The following is a 27,719-nucleotide window of genomic DNA, read 5'->3' on the forward strand; positions in this document are numbered from 1 at the left end:
TGACGTTGATTTCGCCGAGTGCTATCACTCACATTCATTCACCTACGCCAAAGGACACGTTCGGATAAGTCTCCACACAAATATTTTTTCATCGAGTTCCTTCACTCTTGTCGGTGATTTCGCCGAGTTCTATCACTTACATTCATTTCCCTGCGCCATACGACACGTTCGGACTGGTCTCCACATAAATATTTTTTCCTCGGGTTCCTTCATTCTTGTCGTTGATTTCGCCGAGTGCTATCACTTATATTCTCTCAAGAGAACACAGAGCTCAAAATGTCTCTATCTAAATTTAAATTTAGACAGAAATGTCCTGTGTTGGCATATATCCTTACAATCTCTCTGAGTCCCATTTACCTACTTACAAGGATGTTCTTTTGTGTTATCAGTTTGAAAGATTTCGTATAGGGCGACTCCGAGGCGACAACTATGAACCTAGGAGTAAAGAGGTTACAGAAATAGTTGCAAAAAAGTTTGAAAATACTTTCAAAAGGTCATCTATTCCGATAGTTCCACACACCAGAGTTGTACAAATGCTCACCACATACCATAAGAAATTTCTGACTCTTAAACAAATGTTTTTAAGGAACCCAATAGGTTTGAGCTCTAAAAAAATGACTTTGTCTTTTCTGTCGGAAAATTATTTGACATCGCTGTTTGTAAATGCGTTTATTTTTCTTCTTGCACTTGTCCAAAGGAAAGGAAAGTTCCTATCAATGAACAACCATTTCTCTTGGACCAGAGAACCAGACGAATTGATCGCATTGGAAGTGTATATATATCTGAAACAAACAAGATTACAAAGAAAAATGAACGTAAAGAAGAGCTTTCAAAACGTCATTCAACATCAACGCTTACCAGAAAAGTATCAGCTAGAACACGTGACCATTCAGATCAGCCAGACTCTCATACAGACGACAACAATGTAGGTGCGATGCACATGGATTCTTCCAAAGACGATGCTGATGATGAATTTTCTCTTCCATCCTCTAAAACCAAACAAAACACACTAGTAGTAGAACACACTGCTTTAGCTGCCCAAAGATTTGGAGTAAGTGATAGAGCAGCGGCCTTGATTATTTCATCTGCTTTTCTGGATGCCAAAAAAGCAGGTTTGATAACAAAGGATCATGCTAGCTTTGTCACTGACAAATGCAAGATTAGTCGGGCAAAAAAAGTATTGGAGTTAAGCTCCAAAACACCGAAAGTATTGACTCTGTATATGGGCTGTATTTTGACGGCCGCAAAGACACTACACTTACACAAGTCAGCGAAGGTGAAAAGTACTACCGCGACACTGTCAAAGAGGAACATACTACCTTCCGGGTTAGCTGGGGATGAGACGCAAGCTATATGGCAACATTTACAAGACAATTCAGTTGATGTGGAACATTTAGAAGTTGTCGATGCTGATGGCACCAACACGAACACAGGTTGGAAAGGTGAAATCATTCGGAAACTAGAAGAAAGAATAGGTATGCCATTAGAGTGGGTTGTTTGTCTTCTACATTTCAACGAACTTCCATTTCGTGCTCTTTTCGAACACATAGATGGTGTCTCAAAGAGTCCAAATACATTCTCTGGCGACATAGGTAAACTGCTCCCTGATTGTGAGAAGTTGCCTGTTGTCAAATTTGAAAGTTTTCATCCTGCCAATTACCTTCTGAAGTTATTAATTCGACCCAACTTAGCACAGACCAAGCTTATCCTATAAAATATCAGAAGCTGTTATTCCGGTCAATGTTCCTCAGGTTTAGCGTCGATGCATCCAGGTAACATGTGCAAATCTCGCTGGCTCACCTGTGCAAATAGAATTCTGAGATTATACATTTCTACTGACAAACCAACAAAGGAAATAAAGATTTTGGTCAAGTACATACTTACAGTTTACTCACCTTTGTGGTTCTCAATAAGATTCAACAGTTCAATCAAAGATGGCTCGCGCCATCTCTATGCTGCAACTCAAAGATCAAGATACTTACCTGCTAAACGGCGCAAGGTTGTCGATTCATCCATTCAACAGAATGCTTTCTTTGCTCTTCCAGAAAACATTCTCCTTAGTATGATGACTGACGAACGGATATAAGTCAGAAAGTTGGCCCTTGACCGTCTTCTGGCAGCCAGAGAAGCAGAGTCTGACACTGTAAATGGAAGGGTTAGATGTAATAAAGTGCCAAAGCTGAATTTCAAAGCTAATAATTATTACGATATGATTAACTGGAAGACTATTACCTTGACTGTTCCACCAGTTCTTTGTTCAGTTTCTAACGAATAACTCATAAAAGGGCTGTCGGGAGACACTGCAGAGGTATGGTGACAGAGGCATCTTCTAAAGTTATTGGCCCCCAATCTCGTGATCGTTTTATACGCTCTACACTGAAATCTAGGCAACAAGTGCCAAAGTTTAGTACAAAATCTGATTTTATCAATAAATTTGACACAGATTCAGACTAAAACAAGCCTGTCATATGCCTGGTTGGTTGGGTTAGGCTTGGGAAGAACCCGAAGAGCAGCCACCTCCACGCGTTGGGTTCTGGGTGACCTATAACTCTAACTATAATAAAAATTAAAAACTAACTATAAATAAAAATTATAAGTGTGGCAGCTTTATAAATATGTAAATTATATATTCTGGCAATATTATGAGTCTGTAAATTCATTATGTATCTAATTATAAATAAAATAGAGTGGCAGCAACATATGCGACCATATTGTGGACAAAAGTAAAACGAGTGCGTAATCATTTAAAGAACGTCCAATATAATGTATTGTACCCAAAATGTTGCCAAGTGAGCATTGGTTTAGTTTGCGTTTGCTCGGGCATAAAACAACAAGTAATAAAGCCGAACTAATTGTTCGCCTACAACAAATTTCTGAGGGGCTTCGTCGAAATTCGACGGTTGACGCTGACGCTGACTATAAACAAGTCACGATTCCTGAGGAAATCAACGAAGGAGCAGTACAAACATTACCGACAAGTGTGGTGAATTTAACAATGGTTGAAGCGTGAATGAGAACTAAAGCAAATGGAAAACGAACTTCTAAAGAGTGAAAAAGAACAGTTGAGAAATAGTGATGATGAAACAAGAAACATTTCCAACAAGCAAAAGTTCGCCGATGTGAACGAGCATATTTCTGACTTTCCTGGTAGTGGTGAATGCTTTAAATTATGGCAAGCACAACTAAAAAATATTCAGAGTGTTTACCAACTTGATGATAACAACATAAGAGCGCTAATTGCAAATAAATTAAAAGGTAATGCGCTAAATTTTTGTGATTTGATTGCAATGCTTATTGATAAGTTTTTAATGGAAATGAGCTCTCTCTTTGAAGAAAAAACAACAATTTGATGCTAAAGAAAAATTTTGAAACCACGGTATTCCGGATAACACTTTACATTCGCAAGCTAAAATGAATAACAAATATGAATTGTCAGAAGCATTTCGAAATATTCAATTGCCATGGTATATACCAAAGAAAATGACAGCAGTTAATCGACATGTGTAGTCGAGTAATGGACAACAGGCAGCGGAGATCGCGAGATGCTTCAATTGTAACTCCTTGGACTTTTAGCAAATGTATGCCGAAACCCCAAACGAGAGCATGGTGCTTGCCATGTACATATGTACAGAAATTGTTCTCAAAGGAAGAGCCGCACTGTAAAGCATTGACGGAAGACGATGATTTTGTAAGATTTTTAAATTATTTATTTATTAATTCCAAATTTAGTTAAAAACTTTATTACAATCGCTAATGGATACGGGAAGCCATATTAGTTTTGTTCGCCAACAGTTCATATCAGATGTATTAATAAACAGAAAAAATAATGTACTCTTAAAATATGGTGAAATAAACATAAGTATTGAATTAACAATGTTAGTTGAAACAAATGAAACGATGACTTATCCAATCATTTTAAGAAGACACTTTTTAAGTAAATATAATTTAAAATTAGACTCTAATATGGAAGATTCGAATTTCAAAGTCGGAAATAATACATTTGATGAAGAGTGTAATAGATCAATGAAAACTGTACTTAATAACTTACACTTATATGTGTTGTGAGCGTCTCGATACGCCAAAAATAGATGTGAGATGAAGCTATTGCTGAGTACAGAAAAACCTTTAATTGCCCTCCGAGAAGACTGTCATACAGTGAAAAACAAAAAGTTAAGGTTGTTTTAGATGACTTAATGCGTTCTATGACGTAGACATGGTTGAAGAATCGATTAAATACACTTCTTTTGCGACAGTACGAGTTTTTGAAAATGCATTTCGGTCTGAAAAATACCCCTTCATCTTTTCAGCGGTTTTAAGCACTTTTTCGATGATCTAATTCGAGCAGAGAAACTTGCTATTTATTTAGACGATATCGCGATAGCTATAGTACATTTTACAGAAAGTTTTAGATAAGTTAGTACAAAACAAATTAGAATTGAGATTAGACAAATTCCATTTTATGGAGGCAGAAATACGCTATTTAGGATATAACGTTTCGAGTAAAGGTATTCGATCGAATAAAAAGAATGTAGAAGTTATAGTGAACTTTCCTATGCCCAGAAACACAAAATCTGTACATAGTTTTTTGGGCTTATGTTCATACTTTCGAAGATTCGTTAAGAATTTTTCACGAGAAGCTCAGCCTCTATACAAACTAAAAAAAACGTTAAATTTACATTTGGAGAAGATGAGTTACAGTCTTTTGAGAAACTTAAAAATAAATGAATTGGGTCTTCTATCTTAGCGATTTACGATTCAAGCGATGATACAGAGCTGCATTGCGATGCAAGCTCACAGGAATTAGGTGCAATATTATTACAACAAAAAAAACGACGACAAATTTCAACCAGTCTTTTATTTTTCGAAACATACAAGCGATCCCGAATCTAAATACCACAGCTTTGAGCTGAAAACACTTGCAATTATTTATGCACTTCGGAGATTTAGGGTATATCTGCAAGGATCAAAGTTTAAGATAATCACTGATTGCAATACACTCACACTTTAAATAAGAAGGAAATAAATCTGAGGATAGCCAGATGGGCACTTGTTCAATATGTTCTCGAACATCGTAACGGGAACAGAATGCTTCATTTGGGCGCACTTAGTCGCACTTCAAATATCCTAGTTCTTGAAGAAAACACGTTTGAGCAAAATCTGTCAATTTGCCAAAATCGGGAAAGAAAAATTATAGGGATCCGGGGAGAGTTGAAAAATAGGAAAAATGCTGTTTCTGAAATGCGTAATGGCTTAGCTTGTAGAAAAAACGGCCAAAATATATTATTTTATATACCAATTGAGATGGAAGAACAATTATTTAGAAAGTATCACGATGAAATGGGTCATATGGGAAATGACAAAGCTTTCAGTGCAATAATAAAAATATTATTTTTGGTTATAAATGGGTTGACTAAATTTGTTAAGTTATATGCGATGTGTTCAGCAGGCACGAGGGAGGTCCCGAGCTGTTTAGAACCGTATTTTAGTAATTACAATCGTCCAAGGATATTGTTATCTGATCGGGGCAGTGCGTTCACATCAAAAGATTTTGAAATTTTTTAGAAACAAATAACGTAAAACATGTCAAAATTGCGACTGGATCGCTACAAGCTAATGGAGAGGTGGGGCGCGTCAATCGTAGTCTTGCACCAATGATAGCAAAACTAACCAGCGGTTGCTCTACTTTTAGCTTAGAAAAATTTTTACCAGACATAGAGTATGCTTTAAACAATACAATGCAACGTAGTATGTATAAGCACAACTCTAAGCGAACTACTTTTCAAAAATTTTACAAAGGGGAACTGTCGTTGACTTTCTTAGAGAAAGACTAAAAGAAAATGTTTTAAACAAAAATAAGCGTAACTTAGCAGAAATTAGGGATAAGGCAGCAGAAAATATTTCAAAGTCTCAAAATTATAATAAATTACTGAAAGATAAACACCGGACGCAAAGAAAGTATATGGAAGGGGATTATGTTATGGTAAAAAATTATATAAGTACTCCAGGTGTATGTAAAAGGAATGCCCCAAGTTCAAGGGTCCCCATAGAGTTTGCAAAATACTTCTGAATGACAAGTATTTACATAGAGAAATATGAAGGAATATGGAAAATAGCAAATGTGAAACCTAGGTTAGACCATAGTCTCTCTAATGAAAGCGTAATCGGGACGATTATAAGTCGGGATAGTCGAACTGTGGCAGCTTTATATATATGTAAATATATTCTGGCAACATTATAAATCTTTAGATTTAATATGTATCTAATTATAAATAAAAGAGGGTGGCAGCAACATATGCGACCATATTGTGGACAAAGTAAATCGAGTATGTAATCCTGTAAAGAGCGTCTAGTACCATGTTCAGACCGAAAATTTAAAAGATTAGATTATATTTAAGGATTTCATAACCCAACAGAGTTCTCACTGCCGTTAGAAAGATCAAAAAACAGCTGTTATTGTCATTCAAGAATTCACATCGCTTAATATTTATCAAAAGAAAAGATTGTCATATAGTATTTTGAAATAAAAAGACGGCTTTTTTAATATTTTCCATATAATAGAAATAATGGATGCATTTTTTTCATTTGTTAAGTCGATTTTCAGATGAAATTAGATTCATTGCTTTAAAAAAATTTGTTTGTTTACATTTTTTTCTGACACCCCCCCATCTATGAACGAGTCGGCATTTTCGGCCGTTTTAATATCATAACTGAAAATTTGAAAGTTCCTTTCGGCAATTCCAGTAAGAGTTGCCAAGTACCCGGAAATTTGTTGTCAAAACTTATTGAATATTTTTAAGATTTTCATCAAAATATATTATTGCACATTAACTTTTACGTCATATCCATTGCGAATTCACTAGCCGGCATTTATGAAAATTCTAACTTCAGTAAAACGCAATAAATATGTAGCTCTATAATTGCGGAAGCAAGCTTAAAAAGACATCTTTTCGTAATTTCCACGAGGATTATTAAAACACTACAATGTTCGAATAACAGGGGTTGAATATATTTTTTTTTAAGTTCGAAGAATGAATTTACTGTCGATCGCCATTCTTTCAAAAGTCGGTTATCTTTTAATTTACTTTTATATGTGCAATATAATAATATATATATAAAAAAAATCGGGCGAAGAGTTGGCCAAAAAAATTTGTAAAAGCTCTTGATTCAATGGGGATTTCGATCAAAAAAATTGTTTTCCAGTCCTACGATTTTGCAAAAAACATGTCTGGCAAGTATAAAGGAACCCAGCGAAAATTGTCAGAAAAATGTGAGAAAACTATCCCTTATATACCATGTCATGCTCATCGGATCAACATATTTGTTGAAACATCATGCAATGCAAGTGTTTTGATTAAAGGATTCTTTAACGTTTTAGAAACACTGTACGTTTTTTTTTTCTGGAAGTACGAAACGTTTTCTTAGTTTGCGAAAAGAATTAAATGATATTGAGAATGCATTGCAACTGAAAAACCTGTCAATAACACGATGGACTGCTCGGGCTGAAACAGTAAAAGCTGTGTGGATTTCTTTCGAAGGTATTGTTAACGCTTTGGAAGTCATTCAAAAAGATTCAGAAAATTTTGATAACAATACACGTACATTAGCTTCTGGTCTGCTTAAAAAAATTCTGGATTTTGATTTTATTAGCTAGTTATGTTTTTGTAAAAATGTAATGTTTAAAGTAAAAAATTTGACAGAAAGTTTGGAAGCCGAGAAATTGAACGTCATTGACGCATTATTGCTGATTGAAAGCACATCAGCGTCATTCCAACAAATGAATGTCGATTCACAAATTAACGCATTGCTAGCGAGTTCAGTTGCATTTGCTGAAAAGTGTCAGATCAACCCTGAAAATGACTTTTCGAAACACCACAGAACACGCCGTGCTCCGAAGAAATATGACGATAATCCAGCAACTGCTTGTAATTTTGATTTCCAGACATTTTATAGAAAAAAAATTCAAAATTGTCCTCGAAAATTTCACAAATTGTATTCAAGATAATTTGCAAGAAACTATGTCAACCTTCAAACGCATTCAAGAGATGTTCAGGATTCCAGCTAACAGAAGAAATATTACAATAGAATCTATACAATTTGTTGCGCAATTGGAACCTAAGTTCTTCAGTGAAGATCTAGATTGTATTTTTGCTGAAACACAAATTCTTTTTGATTCATGTAAAGAGTGTAAATCTTTCGATGACATTTCTATAGTAGTGTACAAATTGAGAAAGGTCATTCCTTCTGCATACAAAATTGTTCATTACATAATGACTGCTCCTGTCACGTCAGCTTCATGTGAACGTTCTTTTAGTAAATTGAAATTTGTTTTCAACGATTTGCGTACAACAATGGGGGATGAACGTTTGAATTCTTTGATGCTGCTTTCTTCTTCAAAGGATAAAGTAGACGAAATCGATCTGCGCGATGTTGTTGGAAAATGGTCAATGTTGAAACATCGCAGAGTGAAAATATAACTCAGAAATTTATATTTTTTGCAATTCAATTTCTTAAAAAAATCTTGTTTTTTCCCGCGTAACACGTGGCTGAACAATATATGTATTTTATATTAAGATAAACATATTAAATGATGATTATACTAATATGTACAATACTTATTTGAGAATAAAATAATGAATTATGCTATTATGTTGTCAAACTTCTCCGTAATACTTTATCAGAAATGAAGATATCCTTATTTTATATATATTTATAAACATATACATTAAATCGCAAATTCTTGAAATGAGTCGGCATTTCAAAGTTACTCACCCCCCCATGATCTGGATCCTCGCGACGCCCCTGCATTGACATAATAATTGACCGGAGCAAATCAATGTTCGAGTCAGTATATACCTATGTACATATATTAGAAATTAAAAAAAAGGTCATATATGATAAAAATCCTATTATATTAATATTTCATGAAGTGAGTTCCTTCGTCGGGAGGTGAATTTCTCCGATTAAAATTCCAATTAATTAAAAAACAGCGACCGGTGGGAACCTTATATATTCATAGTTAATATATAATAAATATAATGTTTTGTTTTACATATATTGATTCTTTTTTTAATTTTTATTTCAGTTATTTTAACATATTCCGTTGCGCAAATGACTGACTATGTAAGAGTTTCCAATGAAGCTACTCAAACTCTACTTCCAAGGATTCCTGGAGATATCTTTTTGAATACATATTTGATTAATTACGGAAAAATAAATGAATTAAGGGATAGAAATGTTATAGAAAAAGATGCAGTTAGTGCAGATTACGGGAAACGAAATAAAAAGTTGCATTATAAATCTGATAACTCGATGGATCCTGGACTGGAGAAAAGCGTTCCTAATATTGAAATCGATATTAAGGAATTGCGGAAAAATAACTTTAGGCCAAATCTTCAACAACCTACTCTTTTATCATGGAATTTTGAATATGGGGACTTGGCTGCTGATAATAACTCGAAAAAATTTGTGCCGTATGCTATTCAAGCTAATCATTCACCCCGGAGTTTTATTTCCCCGCAACAAGAAAGTAGTATTTACCACGGTAATGATCGTTATTATATTGAAAAAGATTGCGAATTGTTTTTGCTTTCCATTGACGAACTTTTACAAGAAATTAATAGATTGGTGGACATAATTGAGGATAATCCATCTGAAAATAAATATTACAATAAAAGCACAACAGAATCGATCCACTTTAAATATAAACCATTGTTTATACCGTCCGAAAAATGGTTACCAATCATTATCAAGGAAGAAAAGCAGTTGCAAGATATGATGAAAGAAATGAATATCTGAAACCTGCATATGCAAAAGTTTATCAATGTCAACTATATTATTAAATATAACGGTTCCCCACAAATACTAGTATATAATGTATTAATATATCACTTGAGATTATTATTCCAAGTATACCTATCTAATGAATGCATAGAAATATTCCTGTTAATTTCTAAACTCAAACTCTTTTCCTGATTTAATATACATACATATATTCATCTTGTAAGGAAGACTAATAAACGTAGGTATATTTAAAACCTTACAGGTTGATCAAAATATGTGATATTTTAATGAAATTAAATGAACAAGTTTCCTTGAAAATTTTGTGATTTACCTCTGAATATGAATGGAATTTGGCAAATTGGGCCTTTGGATATTTCTGATTGGGTCCTAGGCTAAGTCTTCCTACATATATTAGTCGTTTAAAAGTAATTTAATTTGATTTTTCATAAATTAAAACATAATAATTTGTATATTCAACAAAATACAATTAGCATGGATTTTATATTTATTAATATTGATTAATATTAATATTAGTCATTTAAAGTTGACAAAAAATACTCTTTATTTCAAATTGCACATGTTCAGATTTTAAATGGAAGAAAAATTATTTGATTTTCAAAAGTAAAAAGTTTTTTTCGCCCTTTAGATTGAAAATAATATTAATATAATTCAAATTATAAAAATAAGTTAAAGTAATTAAGTAAGAACAAGTAAAAAGTTAGCTCACCTACACATTTAATATAAATTTTGAAAACAAAACTAAAACATTTTTTTCATTATTACTGATTTGCATTTAAAAAAATCAACACATTTGTCTTTTCATCGTCTAAGCCAATAAATAATTTTGCAAAACGACAAGAGGAATGAGAGCGCTGGACTTATATTAAGGTGCAGATGACACATTTTCAGCGGACTGAACCACAGGCATGCAGTACAAAGAATCCGCATTTCAATAAGCAGTCCAAACTACAGAGCTAAGTCCAGTTAAACCAACAGAACAGTAGGCAGCTGAATATCAATAGTGCCATGAAGGTTGAACCTTCTTTTTCCAGATCCAGTCCACTTTATCTCCAGCCTATTTCATGCTGCATCTGGCCGTACATGCGGAAAGAGCGGGCTACAACAAAAGCTAAATTATGTCCCTCAGAAGCAAGAGCAGAGTATGCCAACGCAGTGTCTAACGCAGGAAAAAAGATTATCGATGATATTAGCATCGGTTATGACTCTGATGCCGTAAATTTTTTAGGGTCAAATCACTGCTGCTTGTCATCAGACGGGGACAGGCATGAAATTTCACACAGACTCATCCCAAAATTTTATCAGACCAGGTTAGGTTCAACATTCGATGGAATAATAGACCTTGACTTGCTAGCGGACTATGCTTACCCTCAGGGTATTTCAAATGGGGTACGGAAATTGACTTCTGCAGAACTTTACCCAAAACCAAAGTAGAACTTTACCCAACAAAAAATTCAAAATCTGCTTAGGAACGGCATTAATCAAAAATCAATTTCTCCATACAATAACCTAATGGGTGGTGGCTAAGCACAACTGACGATGCGGATAATCGAAACATCCGTTTAGTTATGACTTTCGTGAACTTAATGAGAAAACGAACAGACAAATACCCAATGCCAAGCATTTCGATGATATTAGGGAACAAAGCCAAGTATTTTTCAACGCTGGACCAGTTTGAGCTTTAAAGAACCTGGGTTAGGCAAACAAGTTATTATACATGTTTTATTAAGGACTTTGTAGCAATAGTAAAGCCTTTTTTAGACAATTTAAAGGACGGATCAGGTCCCCTAAAATTCCGATAAAGTTTTCAGAAGTTCAACAACCAGCATTTCAAAAGTAATGTACTATTTTGGCACTCGAATATGTCGTGCTTAGTTACTCCGATTACAAGAAGGCATTCGATTTAACGACAGATGCTTCAGCCTATGACATAGGCACGGTGTTATCCCAAGAGAGACATCTAATTGCAATGTAGGTAGGTAGGTAGGAGTGCAGCCTTAATTGAGCCCCCTATCTCGGGCTCAATTAGCACTTGCCGTGCCATTTCACGTTTCACCTTCTCCTTCAAACCATTTCGATGAAGCTACTTATGTCCGATATGCTTTTAGTAAAAATCCACCGATGGTTTCCGCAGCCTAGGCAGATGTTGTTGTAGAGCATACGCATTTTGGATGCATGTTCTCCAAATGGCCAGTGCCTTATTATGGTAACTGTTACTCTGTAGATACTTTTCCTAGACTTATTTAATAAGTCTTTAGTTCTCCTCTTGTTATACTATATGTTGGCCATAATTGTTTAGTTATAATACATTTGGTCATGTTTTTCCATCTGTTATTTGCAACTTGTTGGAATTGTCCATTGATCTCTCTTTTGATCGATCGTATTAGCTTCGCCTCAGCTTTGTTAAGGAAAGCTCCTGCCTTTGCCGTCTGCTTTTTCGTTGCCGAAAATGTTCCTGTGGCCGGGAACCCAGATCAAGTCTATTTGGAGCTTGTCTTTTATTGAGCTCAATGCTTGCTTACAATTGTGGACTATGCTGCAATTTGTCGTGGGCGAAGAAACAGACCAGGAGCGCCGCCTGGCTATCTGAAAATATTGACACTTTACGTATCCTCTCGTGGTTTTCCAACAGAGCTTCGCAGGCCTTTTCTATGCCCAGTACTTCCGCTTGGAAGATGCTAGCCGAGTTTGGTAGACGGATAGGGAGAGAAATGTCCAGATCAACGGAAAATACCCCCGTGCTACTCCGCAGTCCTTCCTCCCCTCTTGAGCCTGTTCTCCATTCTCGTCTAGAGGGTATCCTCACCTGGAAATGTCTATTGAAATCTAGCTGATTCTGCTGATTCCAATCACCCAATTCTTTTGTTCTTATAGCCGCAAAAGCTGCTGTTTTGTGAATAAAGATGTCTCTGGGTAGTTGACGCAGGCCCACATTGCACATGCTGTTCTTTGTATTCTATTTAATTTTCTATTGTTGTATTGTTTGTTTAGCGCTGGCCACCTTACCAGAGCTCCATATGTAAGTATAGGTCTTATAACAGTCGTATACATAGGTTTAAGGCCCTAACTCTTGCTCACGATTTTATTGTAAGTTGTTAAGTTAACACTTAGTCCATTGTTCTTAGCCCATAGGTTTAACCTCCGCAGTGCTCTTTCCATAATCTCACTGACTGTTGAGGGAAACATGCCTGATACCAACAACAATATATCTTCTGCATATGCTACCGCTTTCACTCCTCCACCGTTTAATTGGAGTAGTATTTCGTTCAGCGGGGAAAGGACCCCCCCGTGAGGAGTCCCTCTACTCAAATAACTTGTTTGTGTTCCAGCGACGTTTGATGCTATAATATTTTTATTCTCAAGCATCGATAATATCCATCTGCACGGTGTCACCTATTCCACCATGTGTCAGAGAATTAAATAGCATTTACTTCTATGTTATTGAAGGCGTCCTATATGTCTAAAAAAGCAGCTGTGGTGTATTGTTCAATTATATTTATCACCTTGTGAAGAGCAGTTTCGGCTGATCGTCCATTGTGTACGCATGTTGGGACTTCGATAACTTAAGTTGTTCTGATATGTAAGTATATTAGCCTTTCTAGTACCTACAGCATATAGGAGGTTAGGCTTATAGGTCTAAAATCCTTTTCATTATCGTGTGTTCTTTTGCCTGGTTTTGGAAGGAACACAACTTTTATTCTTTTCCAACTTCTTGGGTTGTAAGATAGCTGAATGCTAGCTTTGTATTATCTTCAAGCCTTTGAACCTTTGATTCTACCAGTTTTTGCAGCATTATGGGCATACTCCCGTCAGGACCTGTCGCTTTAAATGGTGCAAAACTATTTATGGCATATTTGATTTTGCTTTTGGCTACTATCTGGCCTCGGTAATCAGCTGTGTTTGCCGCTGGTTCTGGTTGAACCCTCGTTATAGGCGTTTGCTGACTCCCGGGGAAGTGCGTTTTAACAAGTACCTCCGGAGATTCTTTTGCAAAGGAGTTCCAATCATTTCCTTCCGCCTTAATGTAGGCAGTGTTAATATGTTCTTCGGATAGCATTTTACTCAGCTTTGCGGTTTCTCTGCAACTTTCTATCGATGTGCAGAAAGATCGCCATGAGTAATTTTTAGCTGTCCTGACTGCTTTTTTGTATCTTCTCATGGTTGCCAGATTTTGTTTCTAAAACTCTCATTGAAAGTTTTCCTTAGTTGCGTTCTCAAATTCTTAAGCTCACTGTTCTACTAAGGAAGGCACTTTCATTTTTCAGAACTGTTAGCGGGGTGTATTTATTAGTTAAGATTTTTTCTATCTTCTCTACATCTGAATCTAGTTTCTGAGGATTACTGATACTCTTATTGCCTCCTTTTTCAAGGCATTTTTTGTTACACTGGTAAGTTTTTTCCATGCTGTTCTTCTAGGGTCCCGATATTTGAGAGGAGTACTGTATTTCTCGCGATTGCTGAAGAGTATGCTTTTATACTTCTATTAATAATACCTTCGTTTCGTGTGTAAAAACTGTTACAATTACTGCTGTTTAGCCCTTTGATGGTGTCTTCATTAACGCAGGGCTCCTGTATTAGACTGATGTCGATGACCCTCTCGTTTATGAGGGTTGTCAGATTCGCTGTAACACACTTCAAGTGCTGCCGGTTAATCTGTACGCATCTTAGGTTATTGAGCATATCGGGTTTCCTTGATGTCCACATTCCTTAGCAGCTGGATGGCGTCGTCGACCTCTTCCGTGTCATCTTCGTCAGACGCTTTGTCGCCTTGGAAGATTTTTAGCCTGGAGGATTGTCGGGTACAAAGCTTAGCACAATACTCGACAATCTGACGTCGATCTCTACCCATCGTTCCTGTATTGAGGAGGAATTACCGTCTATGATGGCCACTTGTAGGCTATTTCTGGCTACATCGCAGAAATTCTTTACCGTTTTTCAGCTGCTATGTTCCCCTGCACTCCGCCTAGGCTTTTTGGGTAGAGTTCCGTACAGTTCTCTGATTGAGCGATTCCTTTTTTGGAAACTGCTCGGGTTTTTGCTCTCTTCCTGAGGTTCTGATTGCATCCTTTTCAGGAAGCTTTCGTATTATTCTATTAAGGATTTGAGTCGCTTTGTTTCTGCCTCATCAACTGGGTTATCGGCTGCCTGATCTTTGGCTATATTCCCTAGTAGTCAAATTGGTTCATGTTGTTAAGTTTGTTTTGTTCATGTTTGGTCCCACTAGTAATCAGCAAAGGGTTGGTTACAAGTTCGCAGAGCCGGTATGCGTAGAGAAGGCATTTAATACCTCCAACCACGCCTTGGCATCGGAGGGGACCGTTCGCGATCAGCTATTCATTACCGCCCACTGACCATTCAGCCATCGGCATGGGTACCTCAACACCGTGGCTTAGGGTGGTGTAGGGGCGGGTATCCTCATACTTCCACATTAGGAGATGGGCGTAAAACTAAGGGTTTATTCATCCATATCACCATTGTGGGAATTATGAGGTGTCCTTCTTAGGTCATAAGAGTAGAGTGTGTTTCCTTTGGGATGCGCACTTTACTATTACTTAAGCCCCTTCGCTACGACTAGGCGACCAACTTTAAAGGAGAAATACAATACAAGGAAGTTAAATAGACAATAAAGACATAAACATCTTCACTGGCCACCACCTCTTAACTTTCACAGTAACAGAGTCTAATCTGTATGCGAAGATCAAAAGGTGGAAAGCGCGCATTGACGAGTCCAGTGCACGAATATTCTAAAATCTTGGTAAGGACAATTTAGTCGCAGATGCCTTATTCAGACAATAGCTTAAAGATGTGGAAGAAGAAGCCAACTCTTGCGTAGCAACGGTTCACAGTGAAATTTCACTGATCCTCACTATAGAAACAATGAAAAAATCATTAAATTTTGTTCAAAATTAAATAGTATTGAAAGAGTGGTGCTTTCCTTAATAGTCTTATTTTATTTAGAAATAAGAGACGCCACTGAATTAGCTTCACCTGTATGGAATCCCTGTTGAGAGAACTGGAGAGCAATATCAAACCCAGAGGTGTTAACGCCTTCCACTGTGACTTGCACACACGAAATGATACAGGATGAAGTGGTTCGAAGGTTCGCAGCCTTAAAATTTTGTAATCGTGTTGTCGATATTTTCGGAGCTGGGGGTAAAAGAGAAATGATAGAGCCCATCGATCAGCTCGGCAAAATGTGAAGCAGGTGCTATCTGAGTAATGCTTTGCGAATATTTCAAAACTAGCCAGCAAATTGTGAACGTGAGCCAGGGCTAAGTACAATAGACACCTTAGAAAATAGGAGCTTGGAGAGACACCAGTTTTTTCACATGAAGGGGAGATGCTACACTGACACAAAATTTTTCCTCACTTGCATTGACAAGTTTGCCGTTGGTCAGTCTATCCCCAGAAGTCAGCATTCCTACAGCTCATGAATTTTTCCCAAAGGCTACAGCGATCTACAGTAACAATAAACCAGCATTGAACTCACAGACTATCTTACCGGTGATAACCAACAATTTTGGAGACACCTTTGAGGTCATTATGTTGGCAGTTACTGAATACAACAAGTACATCCATTCCTTTATCAACAAGAGACCAGTTAATGTTGTTTAGGCCTTCGAGTGAACCACAGGAGGTAATACAAAGCAAAATTAAAGATGCTCAGATCGGAACTAGCCAGAGAAAATGTTTCGCGGCAAAACAAAATTTTTGCATTCCCTTGGTTTTGAATAACTTTTCTCTTCTTACCCGTGGACTCGTCACGCATAATGGAATAATTTACTTACGTTAAGTATTCCACCAATTTTTTTGGCAGTGATGGAGGAGATGGTTAATTTAATTGACATTTTCCCACAATCACATATGAAGGAGCTCTTGAGCTTGGATACAACACACCTTCGAAATCTGTTAGAATCATTAGGCGCACTCCACTGGTTTGCAAGGATGTTAAAATGCAGTTGATAAATTCAAACAGCAGCAAAGAGAAATTAGTACAAGAGTTCAAAGTCAGGTCAATCCACTATCATCTACCGTCAATCGAATTCTCGAAGCAACTACAGATTCACAAGTTAATACCGGTAATTTAAATGAAATGTTGCTAGCAGGAAATTGAATGTTAATGAAGGAGGTCTAAGGCTCAACATTGTTAATAAAAATATTTTCAAGTACGCGAATTTGAAATCAGTTTGGCTGGAGGAGTTCAACAACAAATAAACATAAGTAACAAGAAAACTTTGAATAGTATAAATAAAAAGCCAAAATCTTAAAAAATTTTGAACTCGCCTCCAAATGGTTCATGGCGCTGTAGTAGGTACTGATGATTCAGATCTACCAAAAAATTTTAAATCATCGATCAATTAAAGCTACTAAAATCAATTGGATCTATTCCATATCTGAGAGGAGAGCTGCCATAAATAGACACACAATTATGGAAAACACCACTCTTAACAAGTAACGACACTAATGAACTTGCCAAAAATTAAGAAAGAAATAAGAGTAGAATTCATCAAACTAGAATCCACTGTTTCAAATTGACACAAAACATCCCCACAGACAGCTGGGATTCTACTCTGGTAAATGTATGCACCGCAGTATTACCAAAAAAATTGTTACTTTTATCGGAGCAATCGCTCTCATCACGAAAAAAGTGACCAACGTGGGAACATATGAAAGACTTTCTACCTACCCTGTAACCAATGGTTTCGGTTGGAGCCGTACGTAAGGAGTTTGAAATGCCGTCCCACAATTCCCTTATACCGAGTTGTTGACGAGTACTCTTAGAGAGCAGGAGTGCGAGCCGAGTAGAAAATCGTTCGGCTGTCTGTTGTGATTGCAGCTTCTCGACGTCGAACATTCCTTATGTTTGTTGACGCACAGAGTGTGTATCTTGGCTGCAACAAATTATGGTCCAAGTCGATGTTAGGACTTCAGAGCGTACGCACTTCTAAAACACTGGAGATGTGTCTTCCGTCTATCATAACATGGCCGATCTGGTTGGTGCGTTTTCGATCCGGAGACAGCCAGTTGGCTTGATAAATTGTCTTATGCTGGAATCTAGTACTACATATAACCATATTTCGGGCCCCGGCGAAGTCGATCAGCCTCAACCCATTTGGGGATCTTTCGTCGTGGAGGCTGAATATACCGACCGTAGTGCCAAAGATACCTTCTTTGCCCACCCTGGCGGTAAAGTCGCCAAGCACGATTTTGACATCGTGGCGAAGTCATCTCTTATAAGTGCGCTCTAAGCGCTCATAGAAGGCATCTTTGGTCACATCGTCCTTCTCTTCCTTCGGGGCGATATGTTGAAGAACTTCGCTTTGATACCGGTTGTGGCTAGACGTTCATCCACCGGTGTGAATGACAGTACTCGGCGGCGGTGTCTCTCTCCCACCACGAGTCCCACAGCGAGTTTGCGGTCCTTTATATGACCACTGTAGTAAATGTCAAAAGGACCTAGTCGTCTCAGTTCTTTTCCCGTCCATCGCATTTATTGGACGGCGGTGATGTCAGCCTTTATTTTCACGAGGACATCAAACAGCTTGGCAGCGGCATCTTCCCAATTAAGGGACCGGAAATTCGATTCACATGCCCTTATATCGTTATCCTGAATGCAGTTGCCATGGCCGTCATCAGAAAGGCGCTTTCTCTTACGAGGCTGTAAGGAATTTTTCACGGGTCCCAAACCCAGCGTACAACCCTGTGGAGGGGGTGTTTCGTCTGCTTATTTTAGCTCGCCTTCAAACGGATTTTCTTTGGCTACCCAGAGGTCAAGGACCGGAAGTTGTGAGTTTCTAGAGCCATTTGTAAAATAATCGTTTCTGGCCATTCCCAAGGGAATGGCAATCAGAGAACTTTCCTCATTACGTGAACTTCTACACCTGGCTCCATTCATAATTGGGGGCGAAAATTATTCACCGACGGTTTCGAATTTCCGATGTGTAGGGTAAATTGATAGCAAATTATACACAGTTATTTTAACGAATGGGTTTTACTTTGTCATCCTATTCAGTGCCATCTTGCCACAGTTCTTGATTGAGGATTTTTGCTTGAATCACCGAGGAAAATATTTACCGTTTGGTTATGGTGGACATTGCAGATATCGACTCAGTTGTATAGGAGGCTTGATCTGTTATCGCATTCCATTGAATCCCGGGGGTTTTTTGTAATACTGGTCTTTTCAATTTTATGGAACTCTGTATCTAATAAGGCTTCCTTTTTTACGTTTGTTTATTATCTCGAAACAATTTATGTAATTTTCTTTAGGGGGACCTGCCGAATTTAGTGTCCTAATGACTCGATAAGGTGCACCATTGATACCAAAGATCCCTGATTTTAGTTTGTAGTGACTATTAACCGAGTTGCGAAAGACTATGCGCTGGATATCTTGGTCTTAATCGCTCTGTACTTATATTTCCTATACATCGCCGTTAAAATCATATTTAAACTTGCACCAATTTTAAATGAGCAAGATGAGATCAGATTGTTATGCTGGCTCTATACATATATAGTACACCATTCAGTTATTTGCCTGAGCTTGCACACTTGAAGGAATTACCACTCGTACCCTTTTGGTTATATTAAAGCCATATAATATAATATAAGTATTTCATGATGTGGAATATAAAAGGATAAATATCTGCCTTTTGATATTTTGTCACATTGTCATAAACTGATTTAAGTTCTCATGTTTTGTTACGCTCTTCTTCATGTTTAAGAATTCCTGAGTTGTAAATGAACTTATTTTTTCTGTCACCTGACCACTTAAAATCCATCCAAAGATTGTATTTTGTATTAATAAATGATTCAAGAATTTTTCAGTGCATTCCTACACAATTTAAGATATTAATTCCTATTTTCGGAGTTCGGGATTTCGGAATAAACTGGTTTGGTTGTCGCGACTAACCCGGTAGTTTAATGAATAAGATTTGGTATCATATTTTGGAAACTACTACTACGAAGATCATTCATTGCTTCATAGTACTAGTCGATGATAAAGCTCGTGCTGTCAGACAATATTGCTTCCGTCTATAACAGATATATTTTAAATATCTCGCAAGACCTAATTTTGTGACCTTCTTTGCATATTACACATCATGCTTGCCATTGATTTGTCTCATTGAATATGAATGTTTAGCTTTTATGAACATGTCTATTGCATTGTAAGTGAGGTTAACAAAGATTTTAGTTGTTTTGATGACTATTTTGCGTAGCTATCTTTTAGTCAACTGGCTCTGTTATTTCATATTGCGTAGTGAGGAATGCCATTTTGGCGATTTTTTCCTTGATAGTAGAGATTGCTCCCATCGTAAAGTCGCCACAGAAATATTTACTAGACTACGATCCCATAAATCGGTGGAAATATTTTGTGTTTCTAACACGAATAAACAATTAGCAACTGTGAAGTTTAATTTTTGAAATTTCTGGCTAGATTCTTATTACATTTTTGGCAAATTCATTAAAATAAGATTTCCGCTTACGCGACTATAGCCGAGTTAACAACAGCACGCCAGTCGTTTCTTCTTTTCGCTACGTGGCGCCTATTGGATATTCCAAGCGGCGTCAGGTCCTTCTCCATTTGGTCCTTCCAACGGAGTGGAGGTCTTCTTTTCCTCTGCTTCCCCCGGCAGGTACTGCGTCGAATACTTTCAGAGCTGGAGTGTTTTCATCCATCTGGACAACATGACCTAGCCAGCGTAGCCGCTGTCTTTTAATTCGCTGAACTATGTCAATGTCGTCGTATATCTCGTACAGCTCATCGTTCCATCGAATGCGATATTCGCCGTGGCCAATACGCAAAGGACCATAAATCTTTCGCAGAACTTTTCCCTCGAAAACTCGTAACATCGACTCATCAGTTGATGTCATCGTCCAAGCCTCTGCACCATATAGCAATCTGGAGAAAGCAGAACTAACGGCGCGGGTATTGAGGCCGATGATATCAATATCATCGGCATACGCCAGCAGCTGTACACTCTTGACCTTCTCTATTTAGTTCTGCAGCTCGAACTATTTTCTCTCACCGCATGGTGAATATCTGGTCGGTTGTTGATTTTCAAGGTCTGAAGCCACACTGAAAAGGTCCAATCAGTTTGTTGATGGTGGGCTTTAATCTTTCACACAATACGCTCGAAAGAATCTTATATACGATGTTGAGGAGGCTTATCCCACCGTAGTTGGCGCAGATTGTGGGGTCTCCCTTTTTGTGGATTGGGCATAGCACACTTAAATTCCCAACGCTGGGCATGCTTTCGTCCGACCATATTTTACAAAGAAGCTAATGCATGCTCCTTATCAGTTCTTCGCCTCGGTGTTTGAATAGCTCGGCCGGCAATCCATTGGCCCCGCCGCTTTGTTGTTCTTCAGACGGGTAATTGCTTCGAATTTCTACATGTTCGGGCAATGGAACGTCTGCTCCATCGTCATCGATTGGGGAATCGGGTTCGCATTCTCATGGCATTGTACGTTCAGTGCCATTCAGCAGACTCGAGAAGTGTTGGCTGGGTTCTACTAAAGTATGCTCCGGTCTTGAAACCTCCGGTAAGCCGTCGCATTTTTTCGTTGAATTTTCGAACATTACCCTTGTTGGCCAGCTTATTAAGCTCTTCATGCTCTAGCGTTTCGGCCCTTTTTTTTTCTGCCTGGAAATCCGTCTCGGTTCCCTTTTCAACTCTCGGTAACTATCCCATTCCGAACGTGTTGTGGTTGATTGCAACGTTGCGAGGCAGGTAGTCTGTTTTCTCTCCGCTCCGAGTTGTTGACGAGTGCTCTCAGAGAGCAGAAGTGCAAGCCGAGTAGAAAATCGTTCGGCCGTCTATTATGATTGTAGCTTCCCGACGTCGAACCTTCCTTGTGTCTGTTGACGTGCGATATTTGCTACACAGAGGCGGGTGCAAACCTATTCTGCAACAAGATAGTGGTCCGAGTCGATCTTAGGAGCGCACGCACGTCTAAAACACTCTTCCATCTATCACAACATATCGCTCTGGTTGGTGGCTTTTTGATCCGGAGACAGCCAGGTAGCTTGAAACATTTTCTTGTACTGGAATCTAGTACTACAGAAACCATATTTCAGGCCCCAACGAACTCGATCAGCCTCAACCCATTTGGGGATGTTTCGTCGTGGAAGCTGAATTTACTGACCGTAGTGCCAAAGATACTTTCTTTGCCCACCCTGGCGTTAAAGTCGCCAAGCACGATTTTGGCATCGTGGCGAGGGCAGCCCACATAAGTGCGCTCCAAGCGCTTATCATCATCTTTGGTCATATCGTCCTTCTCTTCCTTCGAGGCGTGGGCGCAAATAAGCGATATGTTGAAGAACCCCGCTTTGCTGCGGATTGTGGTTAGACGCTCATTCACCGAAGAGAATGATAGTACTCGGCGGCGGAGTCTCTCTCCCACCACGAATCACCAATCTTGCGCTCCACTGTAGTAAAAGCCACAAGGACTTACTCGTCTCTGTCCTTGTCCGGTTCATCGCATTTCTTGGACGGCGGTGATGTCAGCCTTTATTTTCACGAGGACATCAACCAGCTGGACAGCAGCACCATCCCAATTAAAGGACCGGACATTCCAGGTGCATGTCCTCAATTAGTAATCCTTATTTCGTTCGCCTTCAAACGGATGTTGTTAGGCTAACCAGAGGATACTTGGTCAAAGACCGGAAGTCGCGAGCTGCTTGAGCCATATGTAAAATAATCATTTCTGGCCACTCCCAAGTGAATGGCGATCAGAGAACTTTCCTTACTTGCGTGAACTTCTACACGTGACTCCATCTTCCATGCTGAGGAACTGCTAAATGCATATATATTGTATATGTATGCGCGTATTTAACAGCAGTCCGATAAGAGCGCAAAAAGTAAAATTACATATACAGGGACCTTTCCAAAGTAATCAGGACTTTAAAAAAAAGAACAAATGTTTTTTTCGGCAAAATCAATTTATTTTATTCAAAATAGTCTCCTTGTGCTTCAATGTAGCTTTTTGCACGGTCCAAAAGCATGTCGAACGAGTGTTTTCGCTCGTTGCCAGTATGCCGGTGCAAGTCTTTTGAACGGCCTCTACGTTTGCATAACGCTTTCCTTTCATGTGCAAATGCTTTTTCCGAAAACGAAGAAGTCGCACGGTGTCATATCAGGTGAATACTAGGAGTGGTTATTGGTGAAAATGTGCTTTTTGGTCAACTAATCGGTCACAAGCGTCGATCGATGAGGCGGCGCATTAATCTTCGCGATATTCGGGCCGGAAACGGCGAACTTGTTTCATCAATTGAAACGTTTCGGTGAAAGTTTTACCAATTTTAAAATGTTGGTTCTTTGTTCGAAATTTATTTTCACACCGATGACACATACATACATAAAACGCAATAACTTCACTTTCAATCACTTAAATGTCATGAAATTCACAAAAATTACAAATGGTGGGGAGCAGATTCTAACGCACTAGTCGACATATAGATGGCGCCATCAGGGGGCGCTAGATTCCAAAAGTCCTGTTTACTATGGTATGCACCTTGTCTTATACACACATATATTAGTAACTATGAAATGCCAATTTCAATTAATGTATGTCAGAGGGTTTACGTGTTGTTTATATTTGCTTGAGAGTAAATTTTTAAATTTAATTTAATTTTCCGCCAACGGTATTTGAGTATACCAATAATTTTTTTCGCTCCTTCTTTCCAAATTTCCCATATATTTTTTCTTTCTTCCGGGTTTGGTGACGTCCTACCCAGTTGTTGCTTGCTGTTGTTATCTCCTGCCTTTTGTGTTTTAGGTGGCAGTTTTTGTAAGTGGTTATTAAATTGCGCCCGATTTGCGTTTTACTGATTTTATTTTTGTAATTCAGTTGACTCCGCGTCCGTGGCACAATTCCGATTTCTTTGGCGCCGCGATTTGAAGGTACCGTTGGAAAGAGGAAGTCCTCTCTGATTAAAAAATATATGGGGTTATAGGTACCGCAAACGCTTAGTTTACGAGATATTCGACCTTGAAGTTCAAAATTCCCAAAATTCGAACATTTCAACAAGCTATTTCGCCACATTAAACACACTTTACTCACATTTTTATTTCAAATTAATTAAATTAAACTATAAAATTTTAAATAAATCCACATTCTACAATCTTTTTACCGAAGAAATATTGATTTTAAAAGTTACATTGTACACTCATAGTGAACATCATGTGTGTGCTAAAAATTACGACGAAATGGAGCGCTGCCATGTGATAATAAGGAAATTCGCTGAAATGACTTTTTTCTCAAAAATTCCTCTATCCATTCATGTGGATATGTTCTTTATTTAATTTAATAAACAAATAAGTAATATTATATAGTAATATTATAAAATATATTGTCACCTAATATACAAAAAAACGTATATTCAATAATAAATGGAAAGCGCTGACAGATATTATAACCAAAATTTAACCATTTTATAACGAAAACTCAAATTTTTTTCCAACAGTGCAAGATAACCAAAAAATATAACCACTTTATAACGAAACTCAATATATTTTTTTATTTTAACGCAGAAAGGAGTACAACGCAAAAGTACTTCAGTCACATAAATCACATATTACACATATACATATGTGGAAAGATTTTTTTATAGTTAATATAGAAAAAAGTATCACGTGAAAAAGCAAACAAAAAAATTGTTAAAAAATCCTACATATTTGCTGTTAGGATGTGGCAAGGCTTGTTTTCCTAATAATTGTAAACAATCTAACCTTTTCAACGATGAGTGAGCTAAGTGATTTTTAAATTAATAAATTTAGGTAAAATATACCAAAACAAAAGTGAAATGTGAACGTATTTCAATGTTTAGAGTGTATATTTAAATATACAGAGAAATTCCATGTGTTATTAGTGCAAATTTTTGAACTTTTAATCGTGAATATTTTAAAAAATAAAAGTTATTTTTTTATTATTTTTGGATATTTCTTCTCTGGAGAAGCTCCCCTATCCGCACATACCCCATTTATACGGAAATTCGGTTTTTTTACCCCTCCGCCAAAGTAATCGGAATCGTGCCGCGTCCGTTTATAATAATTTGTTAAATCTCTATAGGCTAATTTTTCTTTTCACTTTGTTTTTGTTTTCTCACAGAGACACTTATTTGCCCCGTTAGGCCATATATTGTGGTATGTATTATTTATTATAATATTTATATTTTTTCAACATTTTATTAAAATTTTGTGGTGCTATTTTATGATTTTGTCATCATAAGCGCCTTTCAGAAATGCTAGAGAGACTAATGTATACTAGGGTGGGTCGATTCCGGACTTTTTTCGATTCGGGATTTCTAATAGTGCGGAAAAGTTGCCTTAGTACTTCATGATTCCAATGCAACTTTTTGTTTTGAGATCGGATTGCATCTTCAACCCCAACTTCGGCCTTGAAATTTCGGAAATTCGCCTGAAATCGTGAAATTGTCTACCTAGCGCCTGAAATACGCATCTCATGGCAAAATGTATAAACAAAAGTTATTTGTCACGTAATTTGCTACCGAAATGGTATACATATGTGATCATGATCGGCTTGCGGCCACACTTCTTGACGTTGATTTCGCCGAGTGCTATCACTCACATTCATTCACCTACGCCAAAGGACACGTTCGGATAAGTCTCCACACAAATATTTTTTCATCGAGTTCCTTCACTCTTGTCGGTGATTTCGCCGAGTTCTATCACTTACATTCATTTCCCTGCGCCATACGACACGTTCGGACTGGTCTCCACATAAATATTTTTTCCTCGGGTTCCTTCATTCTTGTCGTTGATTTCGCATAAGAGTGCTATCACTTATATTCTCTCAAGAGAACACAGAGCTCAAAAATGTCTCTATCTAAATTTAAATTTAGACAGAAATGTCCTGTGTTGGCATATATCCTTACAATCTCTCTGAGTCCCATTTACCTACTTACAAGGATGTTCTTTTGTGTTATCAGTTTGAAAGATTTCGTATAGGGCGACTCTGAGGCGACAACTATGAACCTAGGAGTAAAGAGGTTACAGAAATAGTTGCAAAAAGTTTGAAAATACTTTCAAAAGGTCATCTATTCCGATAGTTCCACACACCAGAGTTGTACAAATGCTCACCACATACCATAAGAAATTTCTGACTCTTAAACAAATGTTTTTAAGGAACCCAATAGGTTTGAGCTCTAAAAAAATGACTTTGTCTTTTCTGTCGGAAAATTATTTGACATCGCTGTTTTGTAAATGCGTTTATTTTTCTTCTTGTCACTTGTCCAAAGGAAAGGAAAGTTCCTATCAATGAACAACCATTTCTCTTGGACCAGAGAACCAGACGAATTGATCGCATTGGAAGTGTATATATATCTGAAACAAACAAGATTACAAAGAAAAATGAACGTAAAGAAAAGCTTTCAAAACATCATTTAACATCAGCACTTACCAGAAAAGTATCAGCTAGAACACGTGACCATTCAGATCAGCCAGACTCTCATACAGACGACAACAATGTAGGTGCGTCGCACATGGATTCTTCCAAAAACGATGCTGATGATGAATTTTCTCTTCCATCCTCTAAAACCAAACAAAACACACTAGTATTAGAACACACTGCTTTAGCTGCCCAAAGATTTGGAGTAAGTGATAGAGCAGCGGCCTTGATTGTTTTATCTGCTTTTCTGGATGCCAAAAAAGCAGGTTTGATAACAAATGATCAGGCTAGCTTTGTCACTGACAAATGCAAGATTAGTCGGGAAAAAAAAAGTGTTGGAGTTAAGCTCCATAACACCGAAAGTATTGACTCTGTATATGGGCTGTATTTTGACGGCCGCAAAGACACTACACTTACACAAGTCAGCGAAGGTGAAAAGTACTACCGCGACACTGTCAAAGAGGAACATACATACTACCTTCCGGGTTAGCTGGGGATGAGACGCAAGCTATATGGCAACATTTACAAGACAATTCAGTTGATGTGGAACATTTAGAAGTCGTCGATGCTGATGGCACCAACACGAACACAGGTTGGAAAGGTGAAATCATTCGGAAACTAGAAGAAAGAATAGGTATGCCATTAGAGTGGGTTGTTTGTCTTCTACATTTCAACGAACTTCCATTTCGTGCTCTTTTCGAACACATAGATGGTGTCTCAAAGAGTCCAAATACATTCTCTGGCGACGTAGGTAAACTGCTCCCTGATTGTGAGAAGTTGCCTGTTGTCAAATTTGAAAGTTTTCATCCTGCCAATTACCTTCTGAAGTTATTAATTCGACCCAACTTAGCACAGACCAAGCTTATCCTATAAAATATCAGAAGCTGTTATTTCCGGTCAATGTTCCTCAGGTTTAGCGTCGATGCATCCAGGTAACATGTGCAAATCTCGCTGGCTCACCTGTGCAAATAGAATTCTGAGATTATACATTTCTACTGACAAACCAACAAAGGAAATAAAGATTTTGGTCAAGTACATACTTACAGTTTACTCACCTTTGTGGTTCTCAATAAGATTCAACAGTTCAATCAAAGATGGCTCACGCCATCTCTATGCTGCAACTCAAAGATCAAGATACTTACCTGCTAAACGGCGCAAGGTTGTCGATTCATCCATTCAACAGAATGCTTTCTTTGCTCTTCCAGAAAACATTCTCCTTAGTATGATGACTGACGAACGGATATAAGTCAGAAAGTTGGCCCTTGACCGTCTTCTGGCAGCCAGAGAAGCAGAGTCTGACACTGTAAATGGAAGGGTTAGATGTAATAAAGTGCCAAAGCTGAATTTCAAAGCTAATAATTGTTACGATATAATTAACTGGAAGACTATTACCTTGACTATTCCACCAGTTCTTTGTTCAGTTTCTAACGAATAACTCATAAAAGGGCTGTCGGGAGACACTGCAGAGGTATGGTGAAATCCCCTCTCACACCGTAGCAGTCGAGAGAACCGTC

The 27,719-nt window shown here is 37.8% G+C and overlaps 1 protein-coding gene across 1 annotated transcript; it reads left to right on the forward strand.

Moving 5' to 3' along the window:
- Positions 1-2,779: 2,779 nt before the first annotated feature.
- LOC120780390 lies at positions 2,780-9,884 on the forward strand. Its single transcript, XM_040112676.1, has 2 exons — positions 2,780-2,789; positions 9,083-9,884. The coding sequence occupies exons 1-2, from the start codon at positions 2,780-2,782 to the stop codon at positions 9,793-9,795; spliced, it is 723 nt and encodes a 240-aa protein (XP_039968610.1). The 3' UTR covers positions 9,796-9,884.
- The last annotated feature ends 17,835 nt before the right edge of the window (positions 9,885-27,719 follow it).

This window comes from Bactrocera tryoni, unplaced genomic scaffold, assembly GCF_016617805.1.
Source record: "Bactrocera tryoni isolate S06 unplaced genomic scaffold, CSIRO_BtryS06_freeze2 scaffold_25, whole genome shotgun sequence".
Taxonomy (NCBI): Eukaryota; Metazoa; Arthropoda; class Insecta; order Diptera; family Tephritidae; genus Bactrocera; species Bactrocera tryoni.